Source organism: Gopherus flavomarginatus, chromosome 17, assembly GCF_025201925.1.
Source record: "Gopherus flavomarginatus isolate rGopFla2 chromosome 17, rGopFla2.mat.asm, whole genome shotgun sequence".
Lineage (NCBI taxonomy): Eukaryota > Metazoa > Chordata > Testudines > Testudinidae > Gopherus > Gopherus flavomarginatus.
The window spans coordinates 10,896,182-10,922,673 of NC_066633.1; the positions used below are offsets into that span (position 1 = coordinate 10,896,182).

Here is a 26,492-nt window from a genome sequence, read left to right on the forward strand (position 1 = left end):
CAGCGAAAACTGAGCTTAGGTACCAGCCAGCGGCTCAACCACCTACCCCAGACTGGTCCATGGCTTTGGAAGATGCCAGGCTCCAAGCCACACACTGACCTGTGTTGGCTGCACGTTGACTAAGGAAGCAACGGTTGACCAGGAAAGGGATGTGTGAATGAAGAAAGCCAGCACGGCATATGGTTGCCTCCATCACTGGATCTGGAAGGAACATGGACTCTGTCTACAGCCAAAAATCACCATCTATAATGCTTTGGTCCTGCCGGTACGAACCATGAGCCTGTTGTCAATGGCACATTAGAAAGCGGGACCATTTCTGTTTGCCACCCCTGTGATGGTTGGTGGTGTTCCCTAAGGGTGAGTGCCCACAACTTGGAGAAGCATTCCATCAAATGGCTGGAAGCACAGCGCCAGGCATGGCAACAAGGTGAAATTCAAGCATCACAACTAGGCACATGTCTCCATCATGGCCAGTGGCTCCAGAGTGAAGCTAATACCCACTGGTGCGAACTATGATTGTCTGTGTTGGCCTCGAAGTCGAAGTGATAAGCATCATGTTGCTCCCGGAGCACCAGGCTGTGCCTCCTGTCCCTCAGCTCTTTCTCCGTCAGCCCCTGGGCTAACTCAGCCACTTTCCTCATGGCAGTTCAGCAAGCCCCTGTTAACATGTCCTCTGCTCAGAGCTGCGCTACACAGGAGCACCAATAGCTTGGCCAGCGCAACATGTGACCCCAAAGAACAGCCAGAGTGGTTGGGTCTGAGCCCTAGAGGATTCAACCCCTGAGCCCCGAATGCAGGGACTTCTCATCTGGATTTATTTTCATTCAATGAAAACAAATTATTCTCATGAGGACAAGGGGCTGGAGGCCCAGAGTGCTGGAATCCAGAGCAGACTGGTCACTGGTGAGATGAGTTTGGGGAGCTTAGCCTGCTCCCTTGTGATCCTTTGTCCATATCACAAAAAACCAACAAACTGTTTGGTACAATTGCAAGATGCTTCCTCACTCACCCAGAACTGAAACAAAAGGAGACAAGGGTCAAGCTGTGCAGGGGCCAGGAGTGAGATATCAGGGACTGCTGCAGATTAGAATTGATGGCCATCAGTACAGCTAGGAGAGGGGGCAGGACTGGAATATATCGCAGGGGGTGCAGTGGTAAGGATTGAAGTGCATCAGCAAAGCTGGAGAAACACAGTGGAGTGAGGAAGATCTTGCCCAGCACCCACCTGCAGGTTAGTCCCCATGCTGGATTCCAGCCCATTTTACTCTCCCATTTTCATAACCACTCAGATCCCCATTAATAACAATACTGTTTATTTTAATTAAAGAAAATAAACGAAACAATAAGAGTTTGGGCGAGTCCCTTGGAATGGCTGCTGCCTGGAGAAGCCAAGTCTGAGTCACCAGCTGGAAGCCAAAATCCATCTCTTAGGAGAGGTGTCCTGCTTTTGGATTGAAAGTTCAGAGATGGTGAGGCTGAGGGCCACACCTCCACCCAGCACGTACTTTCAGTTGTTCTAGCATTTGCTCCCTCTCCTGGTCTGCCCCCTTGATTTCGGCATCCAACTCACCCCCCTCAGATGGCTCCTTGAAACACCCAGCTTCCAACAAACCTTTCAGAACTGACCTCTGCAAGATACTGGCACCTGTTCATTCCAGCACACCAGGAATTAAAAGCCCCGTATATAGAGGACCTCTTTCTCCCTGCCTTGTATCTTATGAGAGTTGAAAAGTAGATCTTATCTATCCAAGGTACTTACGTGACCCGCACTCACTGTAGTAGCCAAGCACCTCTCAACACCCCGTGATGTAGGGCATCCCCATTTAGAGATGCAGAACTGAGGCAGAAAGAGATTAAAGCCCAGATCCTGATTTCAGTGGAAGTCGAGAGTCTAAATACTTTTGAAGATCTGAGCCTAAGCGACTTTCCCAAGACCCCCACCAGAAATCTGTGCCAGTGCAGGGTGTTGAACTCAGGCCTCACAAGTCCCAGACTAGGATTGTAAGCCCGTTCCCTCCTATGTCATTATTACACGGTGCTCAGGATTAGCTAACGCTGTATTTGCCCACGAACGGAACTGTGCCCCACGTATGGATCAAACTGACAGGAACCGATTGGGTTTTAACAGCAGGCTGAAAGCGTTGGAAAGGGAAAAGCCTCCCTCTAGTGTCCGCAGTGTGGGAGTGATGCTGCCTCCAGCCAGTGCAGGCCAGGGAGAGGGGTTTGTGTGGGGGAGCCAGGCACCTCGGGATCACAGGGAATGCAGCAGCATGGGGAGCTTCAGGGGCTGGGGTTGAACGGTCCCCAGCAGATCCTTAATATGCCCTGTTGTGCCCTGCGATGTGTCATGGGGCACTGGGGTGTGTGTGGAGTGTTCAGAGCTGCTAGGAGAGGCGCACAAGCAAACAGTGTTCCTGGTACCTGCCCAGGAGAGACGCAGGGACCCATCCCCTTTGTGGGCGTGAGCGTTTGGGTCTTGGAACGTTGGACATCTGCCCCCAGAGCTGCTAGCCTGCATCCCTCCAACCTCGACTCTCTCCATTCTGGCTTCCTCCTGCTCCGCTCCGCTCATGCTGCTCTCAGCTAGGTCACTAAACCTCCCTCCCGGCCCTGTTCCATCTTCCTCCTCACTGACCTCTGCTGTTCAGGCCCTCCCTGCTGAAATGCGCCCTCCCCTTGACTTTCATGGCTCCATTCTCTCCTGCTAATTCCTTTGGCATCTCATCTGGTGTGTCCCCCTCCTCCCCTCTTCAGGGGGCATCCCCCCAAGGCTCCGGCTTTGACCCTCTCCTTTGCTCATGCGATGGCTGTTTTGTGAACAATCTCCACTCACACGCTTCAGCTCCCGTTTTTAACTCACAGATCCACCTCTCCCCTCGACCTGCCAACCTCCTGCTCCCCCTAACCCCACATCTTGGCCTTCCGGATGTCGTCTTGTGGATGGAGTTGTCATCAGTTGGTGCTGTGTTCCCTTCAAACATCCTTCCCCCTGCCCATCTCTGTCACTCAACACATCACCCTCTTCCCTGTCCCTTGCCCAGCCTATGCTGCACACTAACAGTATGGGCCTTCTGTTCTCACAATAGACTGGGGTATGTATCCAGACCACACGTGTGTTATCACTTCCTGCAAACCACACCAGCCTTCTGCAGCTTGCATTTGCTCCCTTCCTGGGAAGTATCTGCAGGAGGAACTGGGATTTGCATGATTCCTTTTTCTAAAGCTAATGGGAGAGATGCTGGGGTGCTCTGCAGCTGATAGTGGTGTCTTTATGAACCCAGGAGGGTATGTTCCTTTCCACACCTCCACTGGGGACTGGCTATACCGCCCTAGCCTGGGTAGTGCACTGCATGCCACACAGAACCAGGAAAGGTGCAAAGTAACACAAGGATGACTAGTGTATCAATGGGAAACTACAAGAACCCAGATGGTGCAAGCAGTAGCATTGTCTGAGTCAGTAATTAGCCAGCCCCCCCGTGGTGCTGTGCTGCAGAAGTGCCATCCTTCAGAGATGACATGAAACTGAGCTCTCAAACCCTTATGGGTCATTAAAGATCCCAGGACACTTTTTTCAAGAACAGGATGTGTTAACCCTAGTGTCCTGGCCAGAATCTCCAGTCACATTTTTCCCCCCTAAATTCCCCCTGCGGTTTCAATTGGATACTGGGCTTTTTACTTCCTCTCCTAAACTGTTGTGCCATTTTACTGTGAGCTGTTAAACAGCTGCCACTTTCCACCCCAGAAGCAGCTGCACTTCACTGTTAGGTGAGGTCATTCTTGTAAGGCTTTCCTTTACAGAAGTCTGGGAACCTGCTGGAGGACAGATGCTAGAGGTATGTCATGTATTCCCCCGCCCACCCCACACACAACTTCCAGCTGTTATTGGCCAAGAACTGCAGTACAAGCAGAATGTAACATATGTATTATATGAAGATTTTTTTTTTAATGGATACAGCTACAAGCACATAGCATCAGCTAAGAAAACAGGTCTCTGGAGAGGCCAGGAAGGCGGGTGAATCACGTCTTCTTCAGCACTGGGCAGGTGGCAACGGCTTGACATTTCTCTAACAGCAGCGAGTGTGTGTGCGGATTGAAGATGCCCAGTTGTTTTCCTAGGGAGGCAAATATGTGGCTATGTGTCCCTGCCTCCCAGCCAATCGTGCTGTGCTAGCTTTGCAACAACTGTTGTGCTTTCACAGAGCTGTCCTTGGGCAGGGAGAGGGGGGAGAGTCTGACAACACCCAGCTGCGGTTTTCTTCTCCAATGCCAGCTTTTGCGCAGAGGCAAGAATGAGCTGGCGTCTTCTGGGAAAGGAACAGGCCCTGTGGCACTTCCAGAGAGCTGGGCCATTGGGGCGAGGGGGGATCCACAGTCCGCTCCAGCAGCCTTGCAAAAAGGGTTGGCAGGTGGGTCCAGCTGACTCAGTTTCTAATGGTGTGAATGGCACCAAAGCACATTAGAATCAGCTTAAAAAGCAAACCAGAAGCAGGCCCCTAGGCTCTAGCATGATCTTACTTACACCAATGGAAAATCAGGAGTCACGCCCCTGGAGTTATGCTACTGCAAAACCAGTGTGAATGAAAACAGAAGGGGTTAGATCTCTCTTCTCTCATGTACTGCTTGGCTCCAAGCTGGACCAACCCATTAGAGGAAGGGGCAAAGGGTGGCCATTGCGCGCTTCAGAGGAGCATTCCATCTGTAGCCATGCCCTGCAAGTGTTCCTATCTATTGGGAATTACAGTCAAGCTTTAGCCAGGAGCCACTGGACTTGTAAGCATCACTCCAGATCCATCTACCACAGCTGCAAAGCCTGAGGCAACTGCCCAGCTCTTCATCACTTCACCTTTCCCGGTAGGAAGGGCAAGGGGATGCCAACGAGCTGCTGGGAATTACGTGCTGCAGCCAAGCTGAGCTTGAGAGCAGGGGTGACAGGGATGCAGCCACAAGAGCGAACATAGGCCGTGGCTAGTGATGCACACACACACATACACACACACACACACCGCTGATGTATTGAGTGGGATGGTGCCATATACACAGAGACAATGGTGTTGGGCCAGTCACACCCCATGAGTGCACTAGGATACCCTGTGCCCCAGGGGATGGCAATAGCAGAGCTGCTCCGGACCAGTCCCACCTTGGCAGAGCTGTGACTGCACAAGAGGTAGGGCATGGCCCGTCCCTCTCACCTCAACCAGGTAAAGGCTCCTGCTGCACTTGCACCGATGCCCTTACAACCAATGCTGTTGTGACAGCAGGATCCATGGAGCAGGCAGTTGTGTGTGTCCCCCATAGGGGGCAGCACTGAGCCCTCTCTCAGTCCCACACCCCACGGCGAGCTCTTTCTTCGATGCTCTCCCATTCTGTTCAGGTGGCGCTGTGGTCCGTGAGCACCTCCCAGCAGAGCATGGAGTGACGTGACTAGCATCCGGCACAGGTGTATATGTTTTGAAGGCCAGTGGAAGAAGCGGAAGGTGGGTTGGCCTGGGGATGGTCCTTAGTTCCTGCGGAAGTTTGTTCCACTGTCTGGGATTGGCTCCCAAGACGGCTCTGGCTCCCGCATGGACAAGCTCTACCCTTTGGACTGGGAGTTCCGTTGGGCCTGCGGCGCGGAGCTGAGGGCTGCGGTCCTCGTCCCAGAGCTTCAGACAGAGACCTTGCCCCAATGTTCTGTGGGAAGGCAGCGTAAGGAGCGGAGGGCAGGTTTGAGGTGCTTGTCAGTAAGCTGGGAGATGTCCATTGCTCTGCAGTTCTTTGTGGAGGTGGGGGCAATGGGGGTTGTCCATGGGGCCCTCTCACTGCCAACTCGAGCAGCCCTCCGGCAGGCTCTGTAGAACCTCCTCCAGGTTCTGCTTGTCGGCTCTGATCTCCTGAAGGTCGCTCTCGAATGCCTGGATCTTCTGTCGCTGCTGCTCTGCCTCCCACTGCAGATGGCTCAGTTTCCTCTCCAGGGCTCCGGGCCTGGCCAGGCGCAGCCACAGGTGGTCCAGCTGGAGACGGCTAGTGCTCAGCACAGTGTCTGCATGCGTGTCCTGCTCCAAGTTGCCTGGGCGAGATGAAGAGGGGACAACAGTGAGGGAGGAGGCAGAGAGCCCCCGCAGCCCTGTGTGGAGCCAGGCTGAAGGGGCTTTAGACAGATGCTGGGCTCACGCCTTGGGGTGGGAATGAATTAAAAGGATATAAAGGGATTTGGAAGCTCCCAACCACTGCAAAGAATGAAGGGGGGCGGTTAATGTAAACATGGCTCCCTACAGCACCGGGAACAACCTTATGGTACCTGGGCGCCACCCTCACCCTACATTGCCTTGCTCTGACCTTGGGCAAGTGACTTCACATTCCATTCCCGCACCTGTGGCATGTGATTGCCCCTCTGTTCCCCTGCGCCCCAGCAAAGCACTTGGAGATCTATGGCTTGGACGTGGAATGTCCTCAGTGCTGGGGAAACCTCAGGGCTGGCGCCAGGGTTTAAAAAAAAAAGAGTCACAAATCGCAATCAGCGGCACTTCAGCGGCAGCTCCACCGTGCCACTTTCTTCTTTGATGGCAATTCAGTGACTGGTGGGACCGAGGGACCCGCCGCCGAATTGCCCCCGAAGAGCCCGACGTGCCGCCCCTTCCCCTTGGCCACCCCAAGCATCTGTTTGCTGAGCTGGTGCCTGGAGCCGGCCCTGGGAAACCTGACCCTGAAATTGATTCATCACAGCAGCAAAGCCAACCAGGCTAGTTTCACTGCTCAGACTAAGCTAAATACAGAAAAAGACACTAACAGCATCCAGAGGGAGAAGTCTGTTTACTGTTGGGCCCCAGCTGAGATCACAGCCTCATTGTGCTAGGCACTGTGTGCACACACCGGGAGAGGACGTCCTCATCCCAGTGAGCTTAGAGCCTACAGAGGCAAGACAGGCAAAGGGTGTGGGGGGGAACCAGAGCCCCCAAGAGGGGAAGTGGCTTGGCCAAGTTTGGCTGCTGAAATCCCTTTGGGTTCAGTAATCTCTGGCATTTTCAGTGACAGAGTTTTGTCTCCCCTCTTCCCCTCCGCCCCAGATCTCTGTAATGTACATTAAAAACATCAAATAAAAAGATACAAAACATCCCGTTTCCTTGTGTGCCCCAATCTCCTGGCTCGGTAGGAAGCCTGACTCATTGCTGGCTGCCCTCCCCGACACTCCACCCAGGCCATAGCTGACCCCACAATTACAGTCTGTTCTCACCACTGAGAATCCAACTGGGGGGGTGGGGTGGGGGGAACCCATGCAAATCCAACTGCAAGGTCCAGAGGCCAGGACAAAAGGCAGCTCTGGATGTGGATTGTGCACCAGCAAATCAGGGCCGGCTTTAGCAAGTGTGGGGCCCGATTCGAACAGTTTCAACGGGGTCCCAGCACGGATGACTGAGAAAAAAAACCACATAAAAAAACACATGGGGCTTGTACTCACAGGGCGGAGCTCCTAGTCTTCGAAGGTGGGTCCTTCACATGCTCCGGGTCTTCGACGGCACTGAAGGACCTGCCGCTGAAGTGCTACTGAAGACCTGGAGCGAGTGAAGGACCCGCCGCCAAAGTGCTGCCGAAGACCCGGAGCGCCGCTGGGTGAGAAAAAATTAAAAAGGAGCCTCTATCCAGGGAAGAGATTCTCGGCCACTTGCCACCCCGGCGACCCTGCCACTGGGCGTGGGGCCCTCTTAGGCACGGGGCTCAATTTGGGGGAATTCGTGGAATTGGCCTAAAGCTGTCCCTGACCCTAACCCTAGCTCCAAGTGCCCTACGCATAGAAACCCTAAACCTAGGGCGGGAAGCCCTACCCATAGGAACTCTAACCCTAGCTCCAAGTGCCCTACCCATAGGAACCCTAACACTAGGGCTGGAAGCCTTACCCGTAGGAACTGTAACCCTAGCGTCATGTGCACTACCCATAGGAACCCTAACCCTAGGGTGGGGCGCCCTGCCCATAGGAACCCTAACCCTAGCTCCAAGTGCCCTACCCTTACGAACTGTAACCCTAGGATGGGAGTGGGTGGAGAGTCTCCTTTCGCTCAAGGGGTTGGGGCTGTGGTTTCGGAGCTGGAAGCTGTGTGTTTGATTCCTAACCCTAGCTCCAAGTCCTTACCCATAGGAAACATAACCTTGCTCCAAATGCCCTACCCTTGCGAACCCTAACCCTAGGGCGGGAAGCCCTACCACTAGGAACCCTAACCCTAGCTCCAAGTTCCCAACCCATAGGAACCCTAACCCTAGGGAGAGAAGCTTTACCCATAGGAACCCTAACCCTAGGGAGGGGTGCCCCACTCATAGGAACCCTAAGCGTACCTCCAAGTGCCCTACCCTTAGGAACCCTAACCCTAGCTCCAAGTGCCCTACCCATAGGAACTCTAACATTAGGGCTGGAAGCCTTACCCATAGGAACCGTAACCCTAGCTCCATGTGCACTACCCATAGGAACCTTAAACCTAGGGTGGGGCGCCCTGCCCATAGGATCCCTAACCCTAGCTCCAAGTGCCCTAACCATAGGAACCCTAATACTAGATACAAGTGCCCTACCCATAGGAACCCTAATCCTAGGGTGGGACGCTCTGCCCATAGGAACCCTAACCCTAGCGCCAAGTGCCCTACCCATAAAAACCCTAATCCTAGGGCGGGAAGCCCTACCCACAGGAACCCTAACCCTAGCTCCAAGTTCCCTACCCATAGGAACCCTAACCGTAGGGCGGGGCGCCCTATGCATAGGAACCCTAACCAGGGTTGGCTTTAGCAATTGCAGGGCTCGATTCGAACAGTTAAGCACTGATGACTGGGAAAAAAAAAACACGTAAAAAAACACGTGGGGCTTGTACTCTCTGGGTGGTGCTCCTAGTCTTCGGAGTTGAGTCCTTTACTCGCTCTGGGTCTTCCACGGCACTGAAGGACCTGCTGTTGAAGTGCTGCTGAAGACCCGGAGCGCCACCGGGTAAGTAAAAATTAAAAAGGAGCCTCTATCCAGGGAAGGGATTCTCGGCTATTTCCCCCCGCCCCCCGGCAGCCCTGCCACTGGGCGTCGGGCCCTCTTAGGCGTGGGGCCCGATTCGGGGGAATTGGTGGAATTGGCCTAAAGCCGGCCCTGCAGCCAATCCCGTTCTTTTAGCGACTCAGGAGGCCAATGACCACATTGGGAGAGATGTGGTCTCCTTGGCTGCGCCAGCAGCAACTCTCAAGAAAGTGAAGGCTTAAAAAAGAAAAGTCTAGCACTGCCCTTTGCCGACGGAAACCGGAATTGCACACGGCGGACATGCTGACAGTGGGTGGAGAGTCTCCTTTCGCTCAAGGGGTTGGGGCTGTGGTTTCGGAGCTGGAAGCTGTGTGTTTGATCCCTGCTGTGGCTATCAAGGTCCTAGTGACTGCGATGTATAGCAGAGACTCAGCTGTGGTATCCTAGGTGGCTACAGCAAAGAATCCTGTGGCACCTTATAGACTAACAGACGTTTTGGAGCATGCTCCAAAACGTCTGTTAGTCTATAAGGTGCCACAGGATTCTTTGCTGCTTTTACAGATCCAGGCTAACACGGCTACCCCTCTGATAGGTGGCTACAGATCTGTTGTAATAAAGATAGGGCCAAGATCCCAACTTGAACTGAAACATCTTAGTAAACAGAGGTGCCCAAACTGGATTTGGCTCACAGAGGAGCTATCACCAAGGGATTCCAGTAGGCCAAGCTCTGCAGCAGTATTTCCCTCTGAGGTCCCACTAGGGCATTTATCCCTCAGGAGATTTGTTCAAGATCAGGATGGTGGAAGCTTTCACGACACTAACAGGTCCCAGGCAGCACATGCTGCTGGAGTGGAACTGTCCCACATGACTGTACAACAGGGCTGACATACAGCTGGGTGGATCAGAGGGCTTCAGTGCCCAGGAAGGGGATGTGCCACCAGCGCACCGGGGTGGGTTCTTACCTAGGCTGCTGAGCAGGTTATTCAGGATCTCAATGTCCATCTCCAGGGAGCTCTGGGCTTCTCTGAGGCTCTTCTTAGCTTCACTCATCCCTGTCCTCACCTTCCAACACAGACACGGAGGTGCATTAGCCACCCCCAAGATAACAAACCGTATGGTGGATTCTTGCTGCCAATGCCAACAGATCAGCCCCATGTGGGCGATCCCATGGATAGCATCCCGGCCTGCATGTGGGGGATTCTCCAGAGTATGCCACATGTGCCTTGCATGCCATGGTGCCCTGGAGTTTCATGGACAGATTCTCAATCCAAACAAATAGCTGAGATTTCCAGCTTTGTGCCTGCCCTCAGAATCAATGCTGTGGGAGCAGGGGGGCAGGTCACTGGAGAGGAAAGGGGGGCTCTTACCCACAGTCCCATGGGACGCAGCTCACCTGGCGAGATGCCTCTAGCTCTTCCCCAAGTTCCTTGGACACGTGCTCCTGCCTTGAGATTTCTGCCAGGGTTACGTTGACTCGCTTGGCGAGCTCACCGGCACGCTTGCGTTCCCGCTTCCCTTCCCTCAGCACAGCCTGGGACCTCTGCACGGCGTGGCAGCACATGGTTACAAAGGGGAAGGATCGGTAGGAGTTGGCTTTTGCATAGCTCCTCTCCCATCCCATCCCCTACTTGTGCTGAGACAAGATGTCCTCTTAGAGAGGCTATCAACAGAGCTAGGTTGGTAGCCCAGACCCCACCATCGAACAATAAGAGCCCCCGCGTCACTCACCTGGTGGCGTAAGCGAAGGCTCCGTAAGAGGGATGCGGAGCTCGGTGAGCGCATGCATGAGCCCTGCCCTCCTGACACAAGATCTCAAGTTAGCCGGAGAAAGATACATGCTGCAAAGCCAGCCCAGCATGACTGACAATCCCTGCTCAAGAGAGGGCCTTGGGTCTAAAGGCAAGGGTTGCTGTATGCCAGGAGGCAGGGCTGTGTGGGGATCAGGGGGCTGCAGGTTAGAATCAAGGCTGAGTGGCAGAAGGGGTTCTGAACTGCTCTTAGGAAAGATAGAGGGTGCTGCCAGTCAGGATGGGGTGCATTGGCAGAGCCAGGGAGATCCTGTACCAGGGCAGCAGAGGGCGCTGCAGGTCAGGATGGGGGTGCATTGGCAGAGCTGGGGGCATGGATCCTGTACCAGGGCAGCAGGGGGTGTTGCAGGTCAGGATGGGGGTGCATTGGCAGAGCTGGGGGGGATCCTGTACCAGGGCAGCAGGGGGTGTTGCAGGTCAGGATGGGGGTGCATTGGCAGAGCTGGGGGGGATCCTGTACCAGGGCAGCAGGGGGGTATTGCAGGTCAGGATGGGGGCGCAATGGCAGAGCCGGGGAGATCCTGTACCTGGGCAGCAGGGGGTGCTGCAGGTCAGGATGGGGGCACATTGGCAGAGCTGGGGGGGATCCTATACCAGGATAGCAGGGGGCTGCTGTCAGGTTGGGGGCGCATTGGCAGAGCTGGGGGCATGGATCCTGTACCAAGGCAGCAGGGGGCGCTGCCAGTCAGGATGGGGGCACATTGGCAGAGCTATGCTGGGGAAGCCCATGCAGCATCTCTCTGCGTTAAGCCTGACTCCAGCTGCCCCTTCACTTGCTATGTGCCAGACTCCCTGCAAGCCCTGCTTAGGTTTGTACTGCCCCCCCTCTCTATGCATCACCCCCTCGGTTGAGCACCAGCCTTGCAGACCTTGGAGCTCTCTCTGGCGACTTGCTCTGCTTCTTTGACCGTCTTCTTGGCTGCGGTGGAGACAGACATAGTGTTTCCCAGCATCCTCTCTGCCTGTCTAATCTTCTTCTGGGCATCCACAATCATTCTGTCCTGGACGATGACCAGCTTCCTGCTCACGGCGGCCTGCCCCTTCTGACGCACAAACATCCTCTTCCCCCCTGCAGACAAAGGCAACGTTCAAGAGAATGGGCCCCTCCACTCCAGCTTGCACAGGTATAGCCTCATGGACATCAACGGAGTTAATCCTGATCTATGCTTGGGCCAACAAGAGGAGAATCAGGCTCAACAGAACCAGAGGGAGAACCCCAGCAACCTCCATGCATTAGAATCTCCCTGGAAACAGGCGGAGACAGAACCAACCTTCCCCTCCCAGCATCAAAGCAGGAGGGAAATAAATCCATCCTCAAACCGTAGTGGGGAGTCAGCCGAGCTGGAGTACTGGTCATGGCCTTGCATCCCATCGCCTCTAGGTCACTGGGTCAAAGGCCGTCATACATCACACATTGGTCTATCCCATGACACCCCGAGAAAGGAGCTAGAGGAGCCTCCATTCAGTGGATGGGAGCCCATTGCATCACTGTCGGCAGCCTCAGCACCGAGAGCAGGAGCGGAATGGGCTGGGCACGGCCCCACGCCATGTAGGGAGAAGGGCGGCGTGGGGAAATTGGCACTGATGATGCTCAGGCAGTACGTGTTCTAGCAGCCTCCGAGAAGTTTTAACCCCCACAGCTTGGCAGATGCAGCCCCCTCCAGCCACGTCTGCTGCAGTACAGTGTGGGGAGGGACGCCCCCCAAGCATGTCAATGTTTGACTGATCGGAAACGAGAGTGGAGCCACGTGCACCCCACCCCCCCGGTCAGGTCCCATTCTCGGTGCTGGGAGTCCCCATCGCTGCAGAGAGCAGATCAGAGAACTCCCTGCTGGCAGTGCAGAAAAGGTCCCGCTTTCCCTGCTCCATCTGCATTAGCCTCGGACTCTTGCAGGGGCTCTGAACTCCATGGGGCTGAGCAGGGTGGAGGCCCCATGTGTCCCACTGCAAGGCAGGGTTGGCACATGTGATGCAGTAGGGACTGTCTGTGTGGGGAGTGGGAGAGCAGGGGAGGACTTTAGGAGATAGACGATGCCAGAGCCTGTAACCTGAGCTAGGTAAGGGAGGGGAAAGGTCAACACCTTTGCCCGGGAAGGGGACAAAAGAAGGGAGTGGCAGGAGGGAAGCAGTTTGAGTTTGGGCTTGGGGCTGTGTGGGCGGAATTCAGGGTATCCTAGCTAGGATCCAAGCACCCTGAAAGCCCAGAAGGACTCGGTGGAGGGGTCCTGACTGTGCCTGCAAGCTCTGCTGTAACCTGTGTTCCTGTTGTCCAATAAACCTTCTGTTTTACTGGCTGGCTGAGAGTCACTGTGGGTCCCAGGAAGAGGGGTGCAGGGCCGGACTCCCCCACACTCCGTGACAACTGGTGGCAGCGGCGGGAGATACTGCACCCCGTGGACGGCGCTTCCTGCAGTAAGTGACTGGGGAGCAGTAAAACGAAGGGGTGGTTAACCCCTGGGAGTTTGTGCCCAGTGAGAAGGACTTTGCAGTAACAGGGTCCCCCGGGGGATTGCAGCGAGCGGTCCCAGGGGCGGAGGAGTCTGCAGCTCGACCCTGGCAGAGAGGTGGTGACCTCAAGAAGGGCTGGTGCACTAGGGGTCCCCCTGGAAACCGTGGGGAGCGGCGAGCACCCCGGCCTGTGAGTGGTCAGCAGGAAGATGTATGCCAAGCGGCGCAAGTGCGACCTGCTGGAGCTGTGCAAGCAGAGGGGGCTGCACCCAGGGAGACGCACCAAGGACCAGCTGATTGCCCAGCTGGAGCAGGGAGACCGCATGAATGAACGGAGCCCTGTCTCTGAGGGAAGCAGCCGAGCAGATGCAGCGCAGGCACCAGTGTCTGTCCCCGCTGGGAGTGGTCAGCCGGCGGACGAGGGCTTCCCGAGACCCCCCCTTCCTAGGCATAGAGGAAGGGCGGGGAGGAGCCCAGTGTATACCGAGGGCACCGTGACACCCCCGGCCAGCAGGGGAGCCTCACGGCGAAGCTCACCCCCCAGCAGGGGATCCTCCCGGCAACGCTCGGCATCCGTGGAGCGGAGGCGGCTGGAATATGAAAGGGAGCTGAGACGGGAGGAGCTCGAGTTAAAGAGGCGAGAGCTGGAGGAGAAGGCGAAACAACGTGAACATGAGGAGAACCAGCGTAAACATGAGGAGAACCAGCGCCAGCGTGAGCGGGAGGAGAAGGAGAAACAGCGTAAACATGAGCTGGACCTGGCCCAGCTGAGGAGCAGTGAGGCCCCGGCTGCGGTGAGTGAGGGGGGACCCAAGCCTACAAAGAGCTTTGATAAGCACTTGCTGCCCCGGCGTAAGGAGGGGGAGGACATAGATACCTTCCTGACGGCCTTTGAGAATGCCTGCGAGCTGCACAGGGTTGACCCTGCAGACAGGATCGCAGTTCTCACCCCCTTACTGGACTCCACAGCCGTGGAGGTGTACAGCCGACTGAAAGGGGCGGAGGCAGGGGACTACGAACTGTTCAAACAGGCCCTGCTCCGCAAGTTTGGGCTGACTCCTGAGATGTACCGGAAAAAGTTCCGGAGCCAGCGTAAAACCCGTGAGGTCACATACCTACAACTGGTCAACCGGGCGCAGGGGTATGCCCGCAAGTGGACAGCTGGGGCCCAAACTAAAGAGGACCTGCTTGACCTATTCATACTGGAGCACCTGTACGAGCAGTGCCCGTCCGACCTGAGGCTGTGGTTGATGGACCAGAAGCCGGAGAACCCGCAGCATGCAGGCCAGCTGGCCGACCAATTTGTGGACAGTCGGGCAGGGGATGGCAGGGAGGAGTCTCGAAGGAGCAGGCCTGCCTCAACGCAGAGAGAGAGTCAACATGGGACCTCCCAAAGGGGGCCTATGGAGAACCCCCCCAAAAGGGGAACATCCAGCGGCAGGTCCCTCCGACCCACTCAAGGGGACCCACGAGATATGGGCTGCTATCGCTGTGGCCAACGAGGTCACATACGGGCCCAGTGCCCCAAGCTCAGGGACAGACCAAGCAGACCCAACCCGCAGAGGGTGGACTGGGTAAAAACCCAATCGGAGGAGGGGCTACATTCCCAGGAAAGGGGGGTTGGCAACATACCACCTATGGATGCTCCCGGTTCCGGGTTTTTGGTTTACCGGGTGGGCGCGGGGCTGCCCCTCCGGAAAGAGTGCATTGTTTCCCTGGAAGTGGATGGGAGGAAGGTCACTGGGTACTGGGACACGGGCGCAGAGGTGACGCTGGCCCGGCCCGAGGTGGTGGCCTCAGATCGGATGGTGCCCGACACCTACCTGACCCTGATGGGCGTGGGCGGGACCCCATTCAAGGTACCCGTGGCAAGGGTACACCTGAAATGGGGGGCCAAGGAGGGCCCCAAAGATGTGGGGGTACACCAATATTTGCCCACTGACGTGTTAATGGGAGGGGACCTTGAGGACTGGCCTAGTAACACCCAGAGTGCCCTGGTCGTGACTCGTAGTCAGAGTCGGCAAATGGCACTGCACCCCGAAAACGGGGAAGGTACTCGACCTGAGGTGCAGGACCCTAACTCAGGGAGCGGGGAACGCCCAGGGGCACGGTGCAGAGAGGCTGCGGCCTCAGACCCAGCCAGCAAGAGAGAGCCGGTCCCCATTCCTGTCCCAGCTGCTGAGTTCCAGGCCGAGTTGCAGAAAGATCCCTCCTTGCGGAAGCACAGGGACCGGGCTGACCTTAGTGCGGTACAGACCATGAGGAGAGGTTGCAAGGAGAGGTTCCTGTGGGAGAAGGGGTTCCTGTACCGAGAATGGGCTCCCACAGGGGAAGTAGAGTCATGGGGGATCAGGAGGCAGCTGGTGGTTCCCCAGAAGTTCCGTCACAAGCTGTTGTACCTGGCCCATGACATCCCTCTCGCAGGGCACCAGGGAATCCGGCGCACCAGGCAGAGGCTGCTACAGAACTTTTACTGGCCTGGGGTCTTTACCCATGTCCGACAGTACTGCCAATCCTGTGACCCCTGCCAGAGGGTGGGGAAGGCCCGGGACAAGGGGAAAGCGGCTTTGAGGCCTTTACCCATCATAGAAGAACCTTTCCAGAAGGTGGCCATGGACATAGTGGGACCTCTCAGCAAGATGACCCGGTCAGGGAAGAAATACATCCTGGTGGTGGTGGATTTTGCCACTCGCTACCCCGAGGCGGTGGTCTTGTCCTCTATCGAAGCAGACACAGTGGCAGATGCGCTGCTGACAATTTTCAGCCGGGTGGGGTTCCCCAAGGAGGTCTTAACGGACCGGGGTCCAACTTCATGTCGGCCCTGCTCCGGTCCTTATGGCAGAAATGTGGGGTCCAGCACAACTGGGCCTCAGCGTATCACCCCCAGTCCAACGGGCTGGTAGAAAGGTTCAACGGGACGCTGAAGATGATGCTAAAAACATTTATGAACCAGCATCCGCAAGATTGGGACAAGTACTTACCTCACCTGCTGTTTGCATACAGGGAGGTACCCCAGGAATCTACCGGGTTTTCACCTTTCGAACTGTTGTATGGAAGGCGGGTGAGGGGGCCCCTAGACCTGATGAGGGACGAATGGGAGGGGAAGGCCTCTCCCGAGGGAGAGTCAGTGGTGGAGTATGTCCTGACCTTCCGGGAAAGACTGGCCGAGCTCATGGGCCTGGCCAGGGAGAATCTGGCCCGAGCCCAGAGGAGGCAGAAGGTCTGGTATGACCGCACGGCACGGGCCCGTGCCTTCACCACCGGGGATCAGGTGATGGTTCTTATCCCCGTGAGGAGAAACAAACTCCAGGCCGCCTGGGAAGGGCCCTTCAAGGTTATCAAGCAACTGAATGAGGTAAACTATGTGGTGGAGCTGTCAAACCGGGCACATCACCGTCGGGTGTACCATGTGAACATGATGAAACCATACTATGACAGGGGGAATGTGGTGTTGGCCGTGTGTGGACATTGGGAGGGGCAGGGAGATGACCCCTTAGTGGATCTATTCCCTGGGACAAAAGCTGGTTCCCCCCTGGAGGCGATTCCCCTCTCTGAGCAACTGACCCCGGGCCAGCACGCTGAGATCAGAGGGGTGCTGCATCTGTACCGACAGCTGTTTTCCAACCAGCCTGGACGCACTAATTTGACTGTCCACCGGGTGGAGACGGGGTCACACCCCCCTATAAGATGCTCCCCTTTTCGGGTCACTGGTAAAACTGCCCAGGATCTTGAAAGAGAGGTCAGGGACATGCTGGCTTTGGGGGTGATCCAGCCGTCTTCCAGCCCTTGGGCCTCGCCAGTAGTGCTGGTTCCCAAGAAGGATGGGTCAATCTGGTTCTGTGTGGACTATCGAAAGCTCAATGCCATCACCGTATCTGATGCCTACCCTATGCCCAGGCCTGACGAGCTCCGAGACAAGCTGGGAGGTGCACGGTACCTCACCACTATGGATCTTACCAAAGGCTACTGGCAAGTGCCGCTGGATGCAGATGCCAGGCTGAAATCGGCCTTTATCACCCCTCTGGGGCTCTATGAGTTTTTGACCCTGCCCTTCGGCCTCAAGGGAGCGCCGGCCACCTTCCAGCGCCTTGTGGATCAGCTACTGAGGGGGATGGAGAGTTTTGCCGTGGCGTATATTGACGACATCTGCGTCTTCAGCCAGACCTGGGAGGACCACGTGTCCCAGGTTAAACAAGTCCTGGACCGACTCCGAAAGGCTGGGTTAACAGTAAAGGCTGAGAAGTGCAAGGTGGGGATGGCTGAAGTATCTTACCTGGGCCATCGGGTGGGGAGCGGCTGCCTGAAGCCGGAACCAGCCAAGGTGGAGGTGATCAGAGACTGGCCTGCTCCCCAAACCAAAAAGCAGGTCCAGGCCTTTATTGGGATGGCTGGGTACTATCGAAGGTTCGTGCCCCACTTTAGTGCCATAGCCGGCCCCATCACTGAACTGTGCAAAAAGGGGAAGCCAGACAAGGTGATCTGGACTGAGCAGTGCCAGGAGGCTTTCCGGGCGCTGAAGGAGGCTCTGGTTAGCGACCCAGTTCTGGCAAACCCAGATTTTGACAAACCCTTTATGGTGTTCACCGATGCCTCAGACACGGGACTGGGGGCGGTGTTAATGCAGGAAGATGAAAAGGGGGAGAGACACCCCATCGTGTACCTGAGTAAGAAGCTGCTACCCCGGGAACAAAGCTACGCGGCCATCGAGAAGGAATGCCTGGCCATGGTGTGGGCCCTTAAGAAGCTAGAGCCATATCTCTTTGGGCGACACTTCACCGTGTACACCGACCACTCTCCCCTGACCTGGCTGCACCAGATGAAAGGAGCCAACGCCAAGCTCCTGAGGTGGAGCCTGCTCCTGCAGGACTATGACATGGACGTGGTCCATGTGAAGGGAAGTGCCAACCTGACAGCGGATGCGTTGTCCCGGAGAGGGGACCCTGAACTTCCCCAGGTCACTGGGCAGAGTGACCCCGCTCAGTTCAGTCTCGAAGGGGGGAGAGATGTGATGCAGTAGGGACTGTCTGTGTGGGGAGTGGGAGAGCAGGGGAGGACTTTAGGAGATGGACGATGCCAGAGCCTGTAACCTGAGCTAGGTAAGGGAGGGGAAAGGTCAACACCTTTGCCCGGGAAGGGGACAAAAGAAGGGAGTGGCAGGAGGGAAGCAGTTTGAGTTTGGGCTTGGGGCTGTGTGGGCGGAATTCAGGGTATCCTAGCTAGGATCCAAGCACCCTGAAAGCCCAGAAGGACTCGGTGGAGGGGTCCTGACTGTGCCTGCAAGCTCTGCTGTAACCTGTGTTCCTGTTGTCCAATAAACCTTCTGTTTTACTGGCTGGCTGAGAGTCACTGTGGGTCCCAGGAAGAGGGGTGCAGGGCCGGACTCCCCCACACTCCGTGACAGCACATCCCACTCCCTGGCTCTGCTGGGATAAGCGAGGGGAGCTGAGCTCTGGTGAGATGCTTTGGTCAGTGATTGTTACCTTCCAAGCTGGACAGCAGGGACTTTGCTTCAGAGACCACGGCCTTTCCGTGCGAAACTGATGAGGTTGCCAGAGTCAGGGCAGCATCAACCCCCTTCCGCAGCTGCAGGGGAAGGAGAGGCAGGAGTGAGATGTAGGGGCGTGAGGGTGTCTCACCGAGGGAGCCTTCCTGCTGATCCAACCATGCTATTCAGAGACTGCTTGGGTGGGTTTTCTATAGGAAGAAGAGCAGGGCGGAGGGAAAGACATGTTCTGGGCTGACTCCAGGGGACCTAGGCACTACCCTCTGCATCTGAGAGCCCTACAGGGCCCAGGGAACAGAACTGTGCCAGGCTTGAAAGTTCTGGCTCCAATTCTGCCCTGGCCTGCCTGGGTGAACCCCCAGTGAAGGGTTTTTTGGCCAGGGAAGTGCTTCTGTCTTCCCTGCCCCTGTTCCTCAGCCCCGAGTGGGCTCAGCAGGGCAAGCATGGGTGCCAGGGTGGCTGGGCTCATCCAGTTCTCTGTGGACAAAAGGACTGCAGCAGGAGGCAGGGCCTAGAGAGAGGATAGGGTGGGTGGGAGAGGAAGGGAAGAAGGAAACTCCGGGCTCCTGCTGGGATGCAGAGGCCTCTGTCCCTGGAAAGGTGGGAGAATCTCACTCTGCCCCCTCCTGTCTGCGCTGGTGGGTGCAGATGGATGCAGATGTATTATCACCCCGCAGCCTAAATCAGTGACAGGCTCCGAGTTTGCCAGGAAAGTAGCTCCCTGGTTTCAGCCCACGGCCACCTTTCCCTGAGACACTCGCCTGTTGAAACTGCTGAGCCCTCTGCAGCTCTGGGCGCGGCGCGGCCATCAGAGAATCCCACGCATCCAAGGCCAGGCGCTCTTTCGCCTCCACCCCTTGCTCCAGCTCCATCAGCTCCCGAGTCAGGGCTCCGGTCTGCACCACTAGGGAGCGCTGTGGGATCAGGCACCAAAACAGCTTGGTCAGAAAGCGGATGCTGTGGGGAGGGGGCATCTCCCATTGCTCCAAGCCCCCGGCACCAGAGAGGGAGGGCATGAGCTCAGAGGAAGGCTCTCTAGTGGTCAGAGCACAGGACAGCGAGTCAGGAGACCTGGGGCTCTGTTCCTGGCTTAAAGTGGGGATAATCAGCCGCCCCAAAAGGCCCCTAGAGGCAGGGGAGCTCTGAGCTGCTGCTGCACTTACCAGCCTTCTCAGGCTGGTAACTGCCCTTTTCCCTCCCCAGCCAGTCAGCACCTGGGGATGGAGCAAGGCCATGCCAGCCACACTATGATCACCCCCATGGCCACACCAGAGGTGGCCCAGACTGTCCCCTGGCTGGCTCAGCACAAAGGCAGCGAGCTAAGCTGGCTGGTTAGCGGGAAGGAGCTGGATGGGCAAGTGTCTTCATCTCTCCTGTGCCTCAACTCCCTCCCCGCCTCGCAGGGGTGTGAGGATACAATCCAGGCACAAGTGGGAGGTGCCCAGATACCACAGTGATCTAGACAAATGACTCGGCCATGGAGCCTGAACCTCCCTTCCACCCTAGAGGTGCCCTGCTGGGTTGGGACTGGGGCACTCTACCAGGTGGGACCCGTCTGAGTCTCCAGCCCTGCAGTCGATAGCATTAGCAAGTACTAAGGGTTGCCCACCAGCTGTGGAGCATCGAGCTTCGAGAGGTTCTTTGCCATGTCTGCATTAGCTTGGCGGATGGATGCAAAGGTTCTCTTGGCCTCAGCTGCCACCTCCAGCATGCCAGCAGCCAGCTCCTCCTGCACCCGCTGGATTTCCTGGTACCTAAACAGAAGGGGTGCAAGACAAACCTGTGATCTCGCAGCAGGCGAAAGGACACAGTGAGCTGGCAGTTGGCCAGGCATGCAGGGCTCAGGGGATTGCTGATGTAGGGGGTCCCCTCTAGCCTGCTGGGTTTGAGGCTGGTCCAAACTGATCGTGACCTGGGAACCAGCACTACCCAGTGGCCCTTTGGTGGCTTGTGTGCAACAAGTTTGATGGGTCTCAGCCCAGGTGTCCACAGCACAAAACCACCACAACCAACCCCCTTGTTGGCAGGCTTGGTAAAGAGGCCACAGACTGAATGGACCATGCAGACAGTTCCCCTCTTGCCCCTAGCGGGGGTCCCTGGCAGCTGGGGTTTCGGCACATTGGGTGGGGAAACCTGGGCAGGTCTAGAAGGCTCCTGTGCCACACTGGCACTCAGCTCCCATAGACACACTGCTGATCCCATACCGGTCTTTCAGCTCTGTCCTGCGCTCCAGGCTAGCGCTGTCCTCCACAATGCTCTGCAGGAGAGTGTAGCTGGTGTTGGAAGCGAGCAGGGCTCTCCTGGCCACAGACTCCAGCTCTGCGGCTGCATCCCCGTGACTGCAGAGACACCCCCCCCCCCCACAAGAGATGCTATCAGATGTGAGCCTTGAGGTTACGCCCCAGAAACAGGGCATAGATGGGCTCTAAGTGTGTGCTGTCAGGCTGGTCTGAGCTCTCTGTCTCAGGCGACAGAACTAGATCAGGTCGGCTGGATCGTCACCATTCAGCCGACACCCGCAGCAAGACCGGAACAATTCCAGTGAGGATGCACAAGGCAGAATGGCATCCAGCTCCCAGCTCCAGAGTCCACGGTGCCTGTTGGGCTCCTTGCTCCAGTGGTTGGATCCCAGGAGGGCAGGTGGTGTGCCCACCCCTGCCTGCACCTTTCTGCTCTAACAGAGGACAGCGTGATCCAGAGCACGCCTGTGTCACTGCACAGTCCATGCACTTGGCTGATTCCTGAGAACACTCCCTGCACGGGGTGCTTCGAGCACACAGGACCAGAGCAGGCCCCTGTCTTGAGAGCTTCTCCCTGCCTCAGGCACAACACATGAGTCAGCAGACCAAGAGGCATGAAGATGCTCAATGAGCACTCAGAGCAGGGGATCCACAAGAGGATTGGCTTTAAGGATGGAGGGTTTTTTTGGTTGGGGGGGAGTTGCTTCCAAGAGTGAGGAGGAGCCTGAAAAGAGGCCGGAGGCTGAGCGGGAGGAGGAAGAAGAGAGGGAACGGCCGCAGGGATACAGGTGGGGCACAGCCTTGGAGAGAAAACACAGTGCACGGACCAGGGAAGCCAGCGGGCGGATTGGAGGAGGAGGAGGTGTCAGAGTGAGGCGAACACGTTTTGAACAGACTGTGGGAGGTGTGCCCTCGTGCGGACGCGGACGTGATGCACAGGTGTGAATGTGCAGGCATCTGTGTATGCATCTATGTGCATGCATGTCCAAAGTGCGGTACCTGGCAGCCAGCGCCCGGGACTCCAGTGCGAGGCGACTCCAGCTGGTGGGCTGCTGGGAAATGTCGTGAGGAATTACCTTAAAAAAAACCACATAAAACATGAACGTGAAGCCCCAGGGTTCAGCCCCCAGATTCTCTCTGCAGGGACGGCACGGTACTCACTACCAGTGGCTAGGGCTGGGCAGGCTCCTTCCATGTCACCTTCTGGGTGAGTCTCTCCCCAGCCTTTCCTGGTGGGAAGAACAACCCGCCGCACCCCCCCACCAGGATCTCATGGGGGTGGCAGAGTCACTGGGTGGATTTCCCCTGGATTAGAAAGAGAGCAAAGGAAGAAATCTCAACCCTGCAAGGCTGAAAGGTCAGCCAGGGGGTGGGGCGCTGTGTTTGCCTATTGGTTCTGCTCCTTTACTGGAAGAGCAGGTCACTGATTCAGGTCCTACTACACCCCACGAGCCTGGCCGCTGCCGGGCTGGGAAAGGAACAAGGGCCCTCCCTGGTGGGGCACCATCACTAGCATCTAGCACGGCTCAGAGTCATTTTATGCCGCGGGAGAGGGATTGACAGAAGCCCAGGGTGAGCCAGGCACCATTGTCGCTAGTGTAGCTGCAGCCTGCTGGAGCTCCCGCTGCGTGGACCGCAGCACGGCGCTGATTTCTGATAGGAGGATGCAGGTTTTCTCGTCACCGCCACTGGCGCAGCCCACGGTCCCGCTGATGTTCCTCAGCCGACCCCACTCAGTGCCCACTGAGCCCTCCAGCTGGGCAACCTGCTCCAGGAACAGCGCCTTGGCATCTGCAAGCAGTACAGGGAGAGCTCTCCTGCAGCCATCACCCCTTCCCTCGGGGGGAGCCCTGTGCTGATGCATTGCCGTCTCCTGCCCAGGGGAGGGGAGTGGCGCTCTGGCCCAGAGGGTGCATGCTCACATGGCAAGCAGGATGTCTTCCCCGCCTAACAGGTTCTAACGCTGGGGGTTCTGATGACAGACAGTTGGATTCCTCCACTACACCTAAGTCCACCCCCTTGAGCCCTCCTTCACAATTCCCCTCCCTGGGCAATACCCAAATACTTGTGGCCATTAATACTCCCTGCACTGAGTCAATATTGAGCCCCGCTCTGACCATTTACCCCACCACGAGGTGATCAGATGTCCCGATTTTATAGGCACAGTCCCGATTTTTGGGTCTTTTTCTTATATAGGCTCCTATTACCCCCCACTCCCTGTCCCGATTTTTCACATTTGCTGTCTGGTCACCCTAACCCTGCGGGTCCCTCCAGCCACCTCATCCTCTTTTCTGAGCCCCCTGCAGTTTGTCAGTAACGTGATGCCCACAGCTGCTGCACAGCCCAGGGACAAGATCTTCAAGGCAGCGCAGGGGCAGGTTCCCAAGGCTCAGCACCCACAACTGCAGCCAGATTTCCAAGTGTGCTCCACAGCCAGAAGCCCCACAGTGACACTGGCAGGTAGATTTCCAACAAAGGGCTCAGACCTCAGCATGCACGCAGTGCACCGAGCTGTTGTGCAAAGGTCCCCTGACTCCAGTGCCTGACGGGGAATGACGCTCCCCTCTGCTCTGACCCCTGCTGACTGGAGGAGCATTGGGATCCCCTCTGTACGCGAGGGATGCGTTCCTCTGCACTGGGCGGCTGGCTCTCACTGCTTGCTAGCAACCCCCCTTGGGCCACATGAACAGCTGGCGGAACCAGGCTCTGGAGGGAGCCCCGTCTATGTGGCTCTTAGGCTGCCACCGTTGCTCCCGAGCGCCGTGGAGAGTAACCAATGTGCACCGCTCCTCTCCCAGGGCCCTCCCTGCACTGACCCGAGGAGATGAGCCTCCCCAGCCTCTGCCCCTCTCTACCTGGCAGCTGGTCTCCTTGGGGCTCCTCTCCTCGTGCTGTGTAATGGGTCTGGGGGCTGCTGCAGTCTGGTTTCTGCAGCCACGCCTCCATCTGCTGCAGTTTGGCCTTCAGCTTGTCAGCCTGCGAGGGCAATGGGGTGTTTCAGAGAGGACAGCTTGTGACACACAGGCAGAGTGGTGTGTGGGCAGGGATAGAGTGGTGCATTGGGCCAGGCTGATCAGGGCGGTATATAGGACAGGGGGGCATATAGGTAAATATAGGGTAGGTGTATAGGGCTGGGGCAAGGTAGGTAAAGGGCCGGGGCCCACACAACGATGGCACTTGGGAGAGGGCACAGCACATGGGGGTTGGGGAATGGCAGTGTGAGGGATGAGGGGGCATGAGAAAGAGGGAGCAAATGCGGCTCTGTGAGTACAAAGGGCTGTCAGGGTGGGTCAGGGGTACACAGGGCGAAGGGGATTCTAGGCAGGTGTGTGCAGAGAAAGCAGGGGGCTCTGGGGCAGGGGAAGGTCAGCACAGTCAAGGAGGCAGGGGAGTGCGGGGGGGTCAGATTCGTAATGGTTCAAGCCAGACGGGTCCATTCTAGTCTGACCTGCTGCATATCACAGGCCACAGAATTCCATCCAGACACCTTGTACTGACCCCTGAGAAGAGTAGGGTGCCCGGGGTGCTGCTAAGGAGCCTGGACAGGCAGGGGGACCGAAGCTGCTCTGGCCCTGGGGGAAGCCTGCAAGGAGGGAGTGGCTCCTGGCTGTGCAATCCCCTTGGCAGGAGACAAGGCCGGCGCCGTACCTCGTCCTTCACCAGGCTGTAGCAGACGGGACACTCCTGGCACAGAGACCTCTCTGGGGCGTAGAAGAAGTTCACTTCGCACTGATCACACTTGTAGCCCACAAAGCCCCTCCTGCAGACGCACGTGCTGTTCTCGTGGCACTGTGGGGTGATGGCGCCCAGTAGGGAGCAGTTGCAGGCTGCACACAAGGGACAGCAGGGTCAGGAGACAGTAGCAGGCACGAGTCAGACCCCAGGGGTAGAGGTGGGATGCTGCGTCCCTGCCAGCGTCCAAGTCAGTCCATGGACTGGAGCCATGATCAGGCAGCCCAGAGGCTCAGGCAGAGACCTTGCTCTCCAGAATGATGCCAATGGGAAGAGGAGCTCCACTGAATTCAGAGCAGTCACTCCAGATTTGAACTAGTGCAATCGAAAACAAAGCCTGACCCACAGAGGAGAACACACGGCTGACTGCCCTCCTCTACTGCCTCTTCTCCCAGACTCTCCAAGGGCTTCAGACACGAGCCCCAGACTGCCAGGAGAAGCAGGCCAGAACATTACCTCCCCTGTGCAGCAAGGGTCACGGGGGCACCAAGAGGTGCGGGACTTGCTGAGAGTCACACTGCAAGTCCAGGTGGGTCTGGGAAGAGAACCCAGGAGCTTAGTTTTCCAGGTCCCTGCCCCAACCGGGAGACCCCATTGCCCTCTTTGTGTTAGACAGGCAGGGACTGAACTATTCAGTTAGTGGGCCAGGAGTGCTGTGAGGAGAGGGAATGCTCAGTGGAGATGGCATGACAAAGTTTCACCACTGCAGCCTGCCCCCTGTGCCAGGCTCAGCCGCACCGATACCATAAGCCACCAGCGATATGGGAGAGAAACTGAGTGACATGACCTCTCTGGAGAAGCTGCTCCTCGTTGCTGTTACCTCGGCAGCCCTTGACCGAGAACCCGAAGAAGCCAGGCTGGCATTGATCACACGACTGTCCTTCGACACCAGGCTGGCAGGGGCACTGCCCCATGAGCGGGTGGCACTGGCTGTCCTGAGAGCCCACCAGGTGGCATTCACAGCTGGGACAAAGGCAAAGGAAGGTGGTGAGGGCAGACAAACCTGCGGCCCAGCCACCCGCAAGGGCCCAGCCGGATAGGAACAGGGACAAGGTCAGCTCTGGCGTGTGCCCAGCACTGTGTTAACACCTGGGCCCTTGGGGGGTCCCCAGCTGCCCTAGCAGAGAGCGAGTCCCAGCTGACACATGCAGGGCCGGAGGGTGGGGGTAGCTTTGGTTCAAGACCAGAGCTCCGTGACGTCAGGCTGGGTCCGTTGACACATGGGGAGGCTCTGCCATTGCCTTCAATGGGCGCTGGACTTGCCCCACAGGCAGCAGGCTGCCTCAGGCTGCGGCTCTAGAGTTACGGGGGACCTGGCGCTGGGACCCGGACAGCTGCACCCGCAGTAAATACAGAGTGCAGGGAGCCTCGTTAACCGGGCACCGGCCGCTGCCTCCCTCTCCTGGAGGCGTTCCCTGTGGTCCATGGCAGTGATACTCAGAGACTATCTTCCCCAGTGGGCTAATAAGGCCTCCATCTCCACCTACCTCTTGCATCCAGTCCCTGGTTGCAGGTCATAAAACCCCGGCTGGCAGCGGCTGCAGTCTCGCCCGGTCACATGAGGGAGGCAGGTGCACTGGCCAGTGAGGGGATCACAGGCCTCCAGCCCCTGGGCTGAACCGACAGGGTTACACTCACAGGCTAGGGGGAGAAAGCACTGCCTATTAACCTGGAGCAGGCAGACTCAAGCCAGGGACTGGGAATCGGGACACCTGGGTTCTATCCCCTGCTCTGCCACTGACTTGCTGCATGGCTTTTGGACAAGTCCCTTCACCCCCCTGTACCTCAGTTTCCCCACCTAG

General features: G+C 57.1%; 1 protein-coding gene across 1 annotated transcript in view; it reads right to left on the reverse strand.

Annotated features, from left to right (window-relative positions):
* Window positions 1-5,717: 5,717 nt before the first annotated feature.
* LAMC3 (laminin subunit gamma 3) overlaps window positions 5,718-26,492 on the reverse strand; it is a 51,570-nt gene continuing 30,795 nt past the window's right edge. The window contains exons 15-28 of the mRNA XM_050926092.1: window positions 26,178-26,331; window positions 25,511-25,653; window positions 24,607-24,785; window positions 23,814-23,934; window positions 22,544-22,749; window positions 21,958-22,034; window positions 20,923-21,057; window positions 20,328-20,472; window positions 19,480-19,632; window positions 18,696-18,798; window positions 11,637-11,836; window positions 10,353-10,499; window positions 9,922-10,021; window positions 5,718-6,046 (exon numbers count right to left, since the gene is read on the reverse strand). Of these exons, the coding sequence (XP_050782049.1) occupies window positions 5,796-6,046; window positions 9,922-10,021; window positions 10,353-10,499; window positions 11,637-11,836; window positions 18,696-18,798; window positions 19,480-19,632; window positions 20,328-20,472; window positions 20,923-21,057; window positions 21,958-22,034; window positions 22,544-22,749; window positions 23,814-23,934; window positions 24,607-24,785; window positions 25,511-25,653; window positions 26,178-26,331 (2,114 nt within the window). The 3' untranslated portion in view covers window positions 5,718-5,795. The remainder of the gene's footprint in view (window positions 6,047-9,921; window positions 10,022-10,352; window positions 10,500-11,636; window positions 11,837-18,695; window positions 18,799-19,479; window positions 19,633-20,327; window positions 20,473-20,922; window positions 21,058-21,957; window positions 22,035-22,543; window positions 22,750-23,813; window positions 23,935-24,606; window positions 24,786-25,510; window positions 25,654-26,177; window positions 26,332-26,492) is intronic.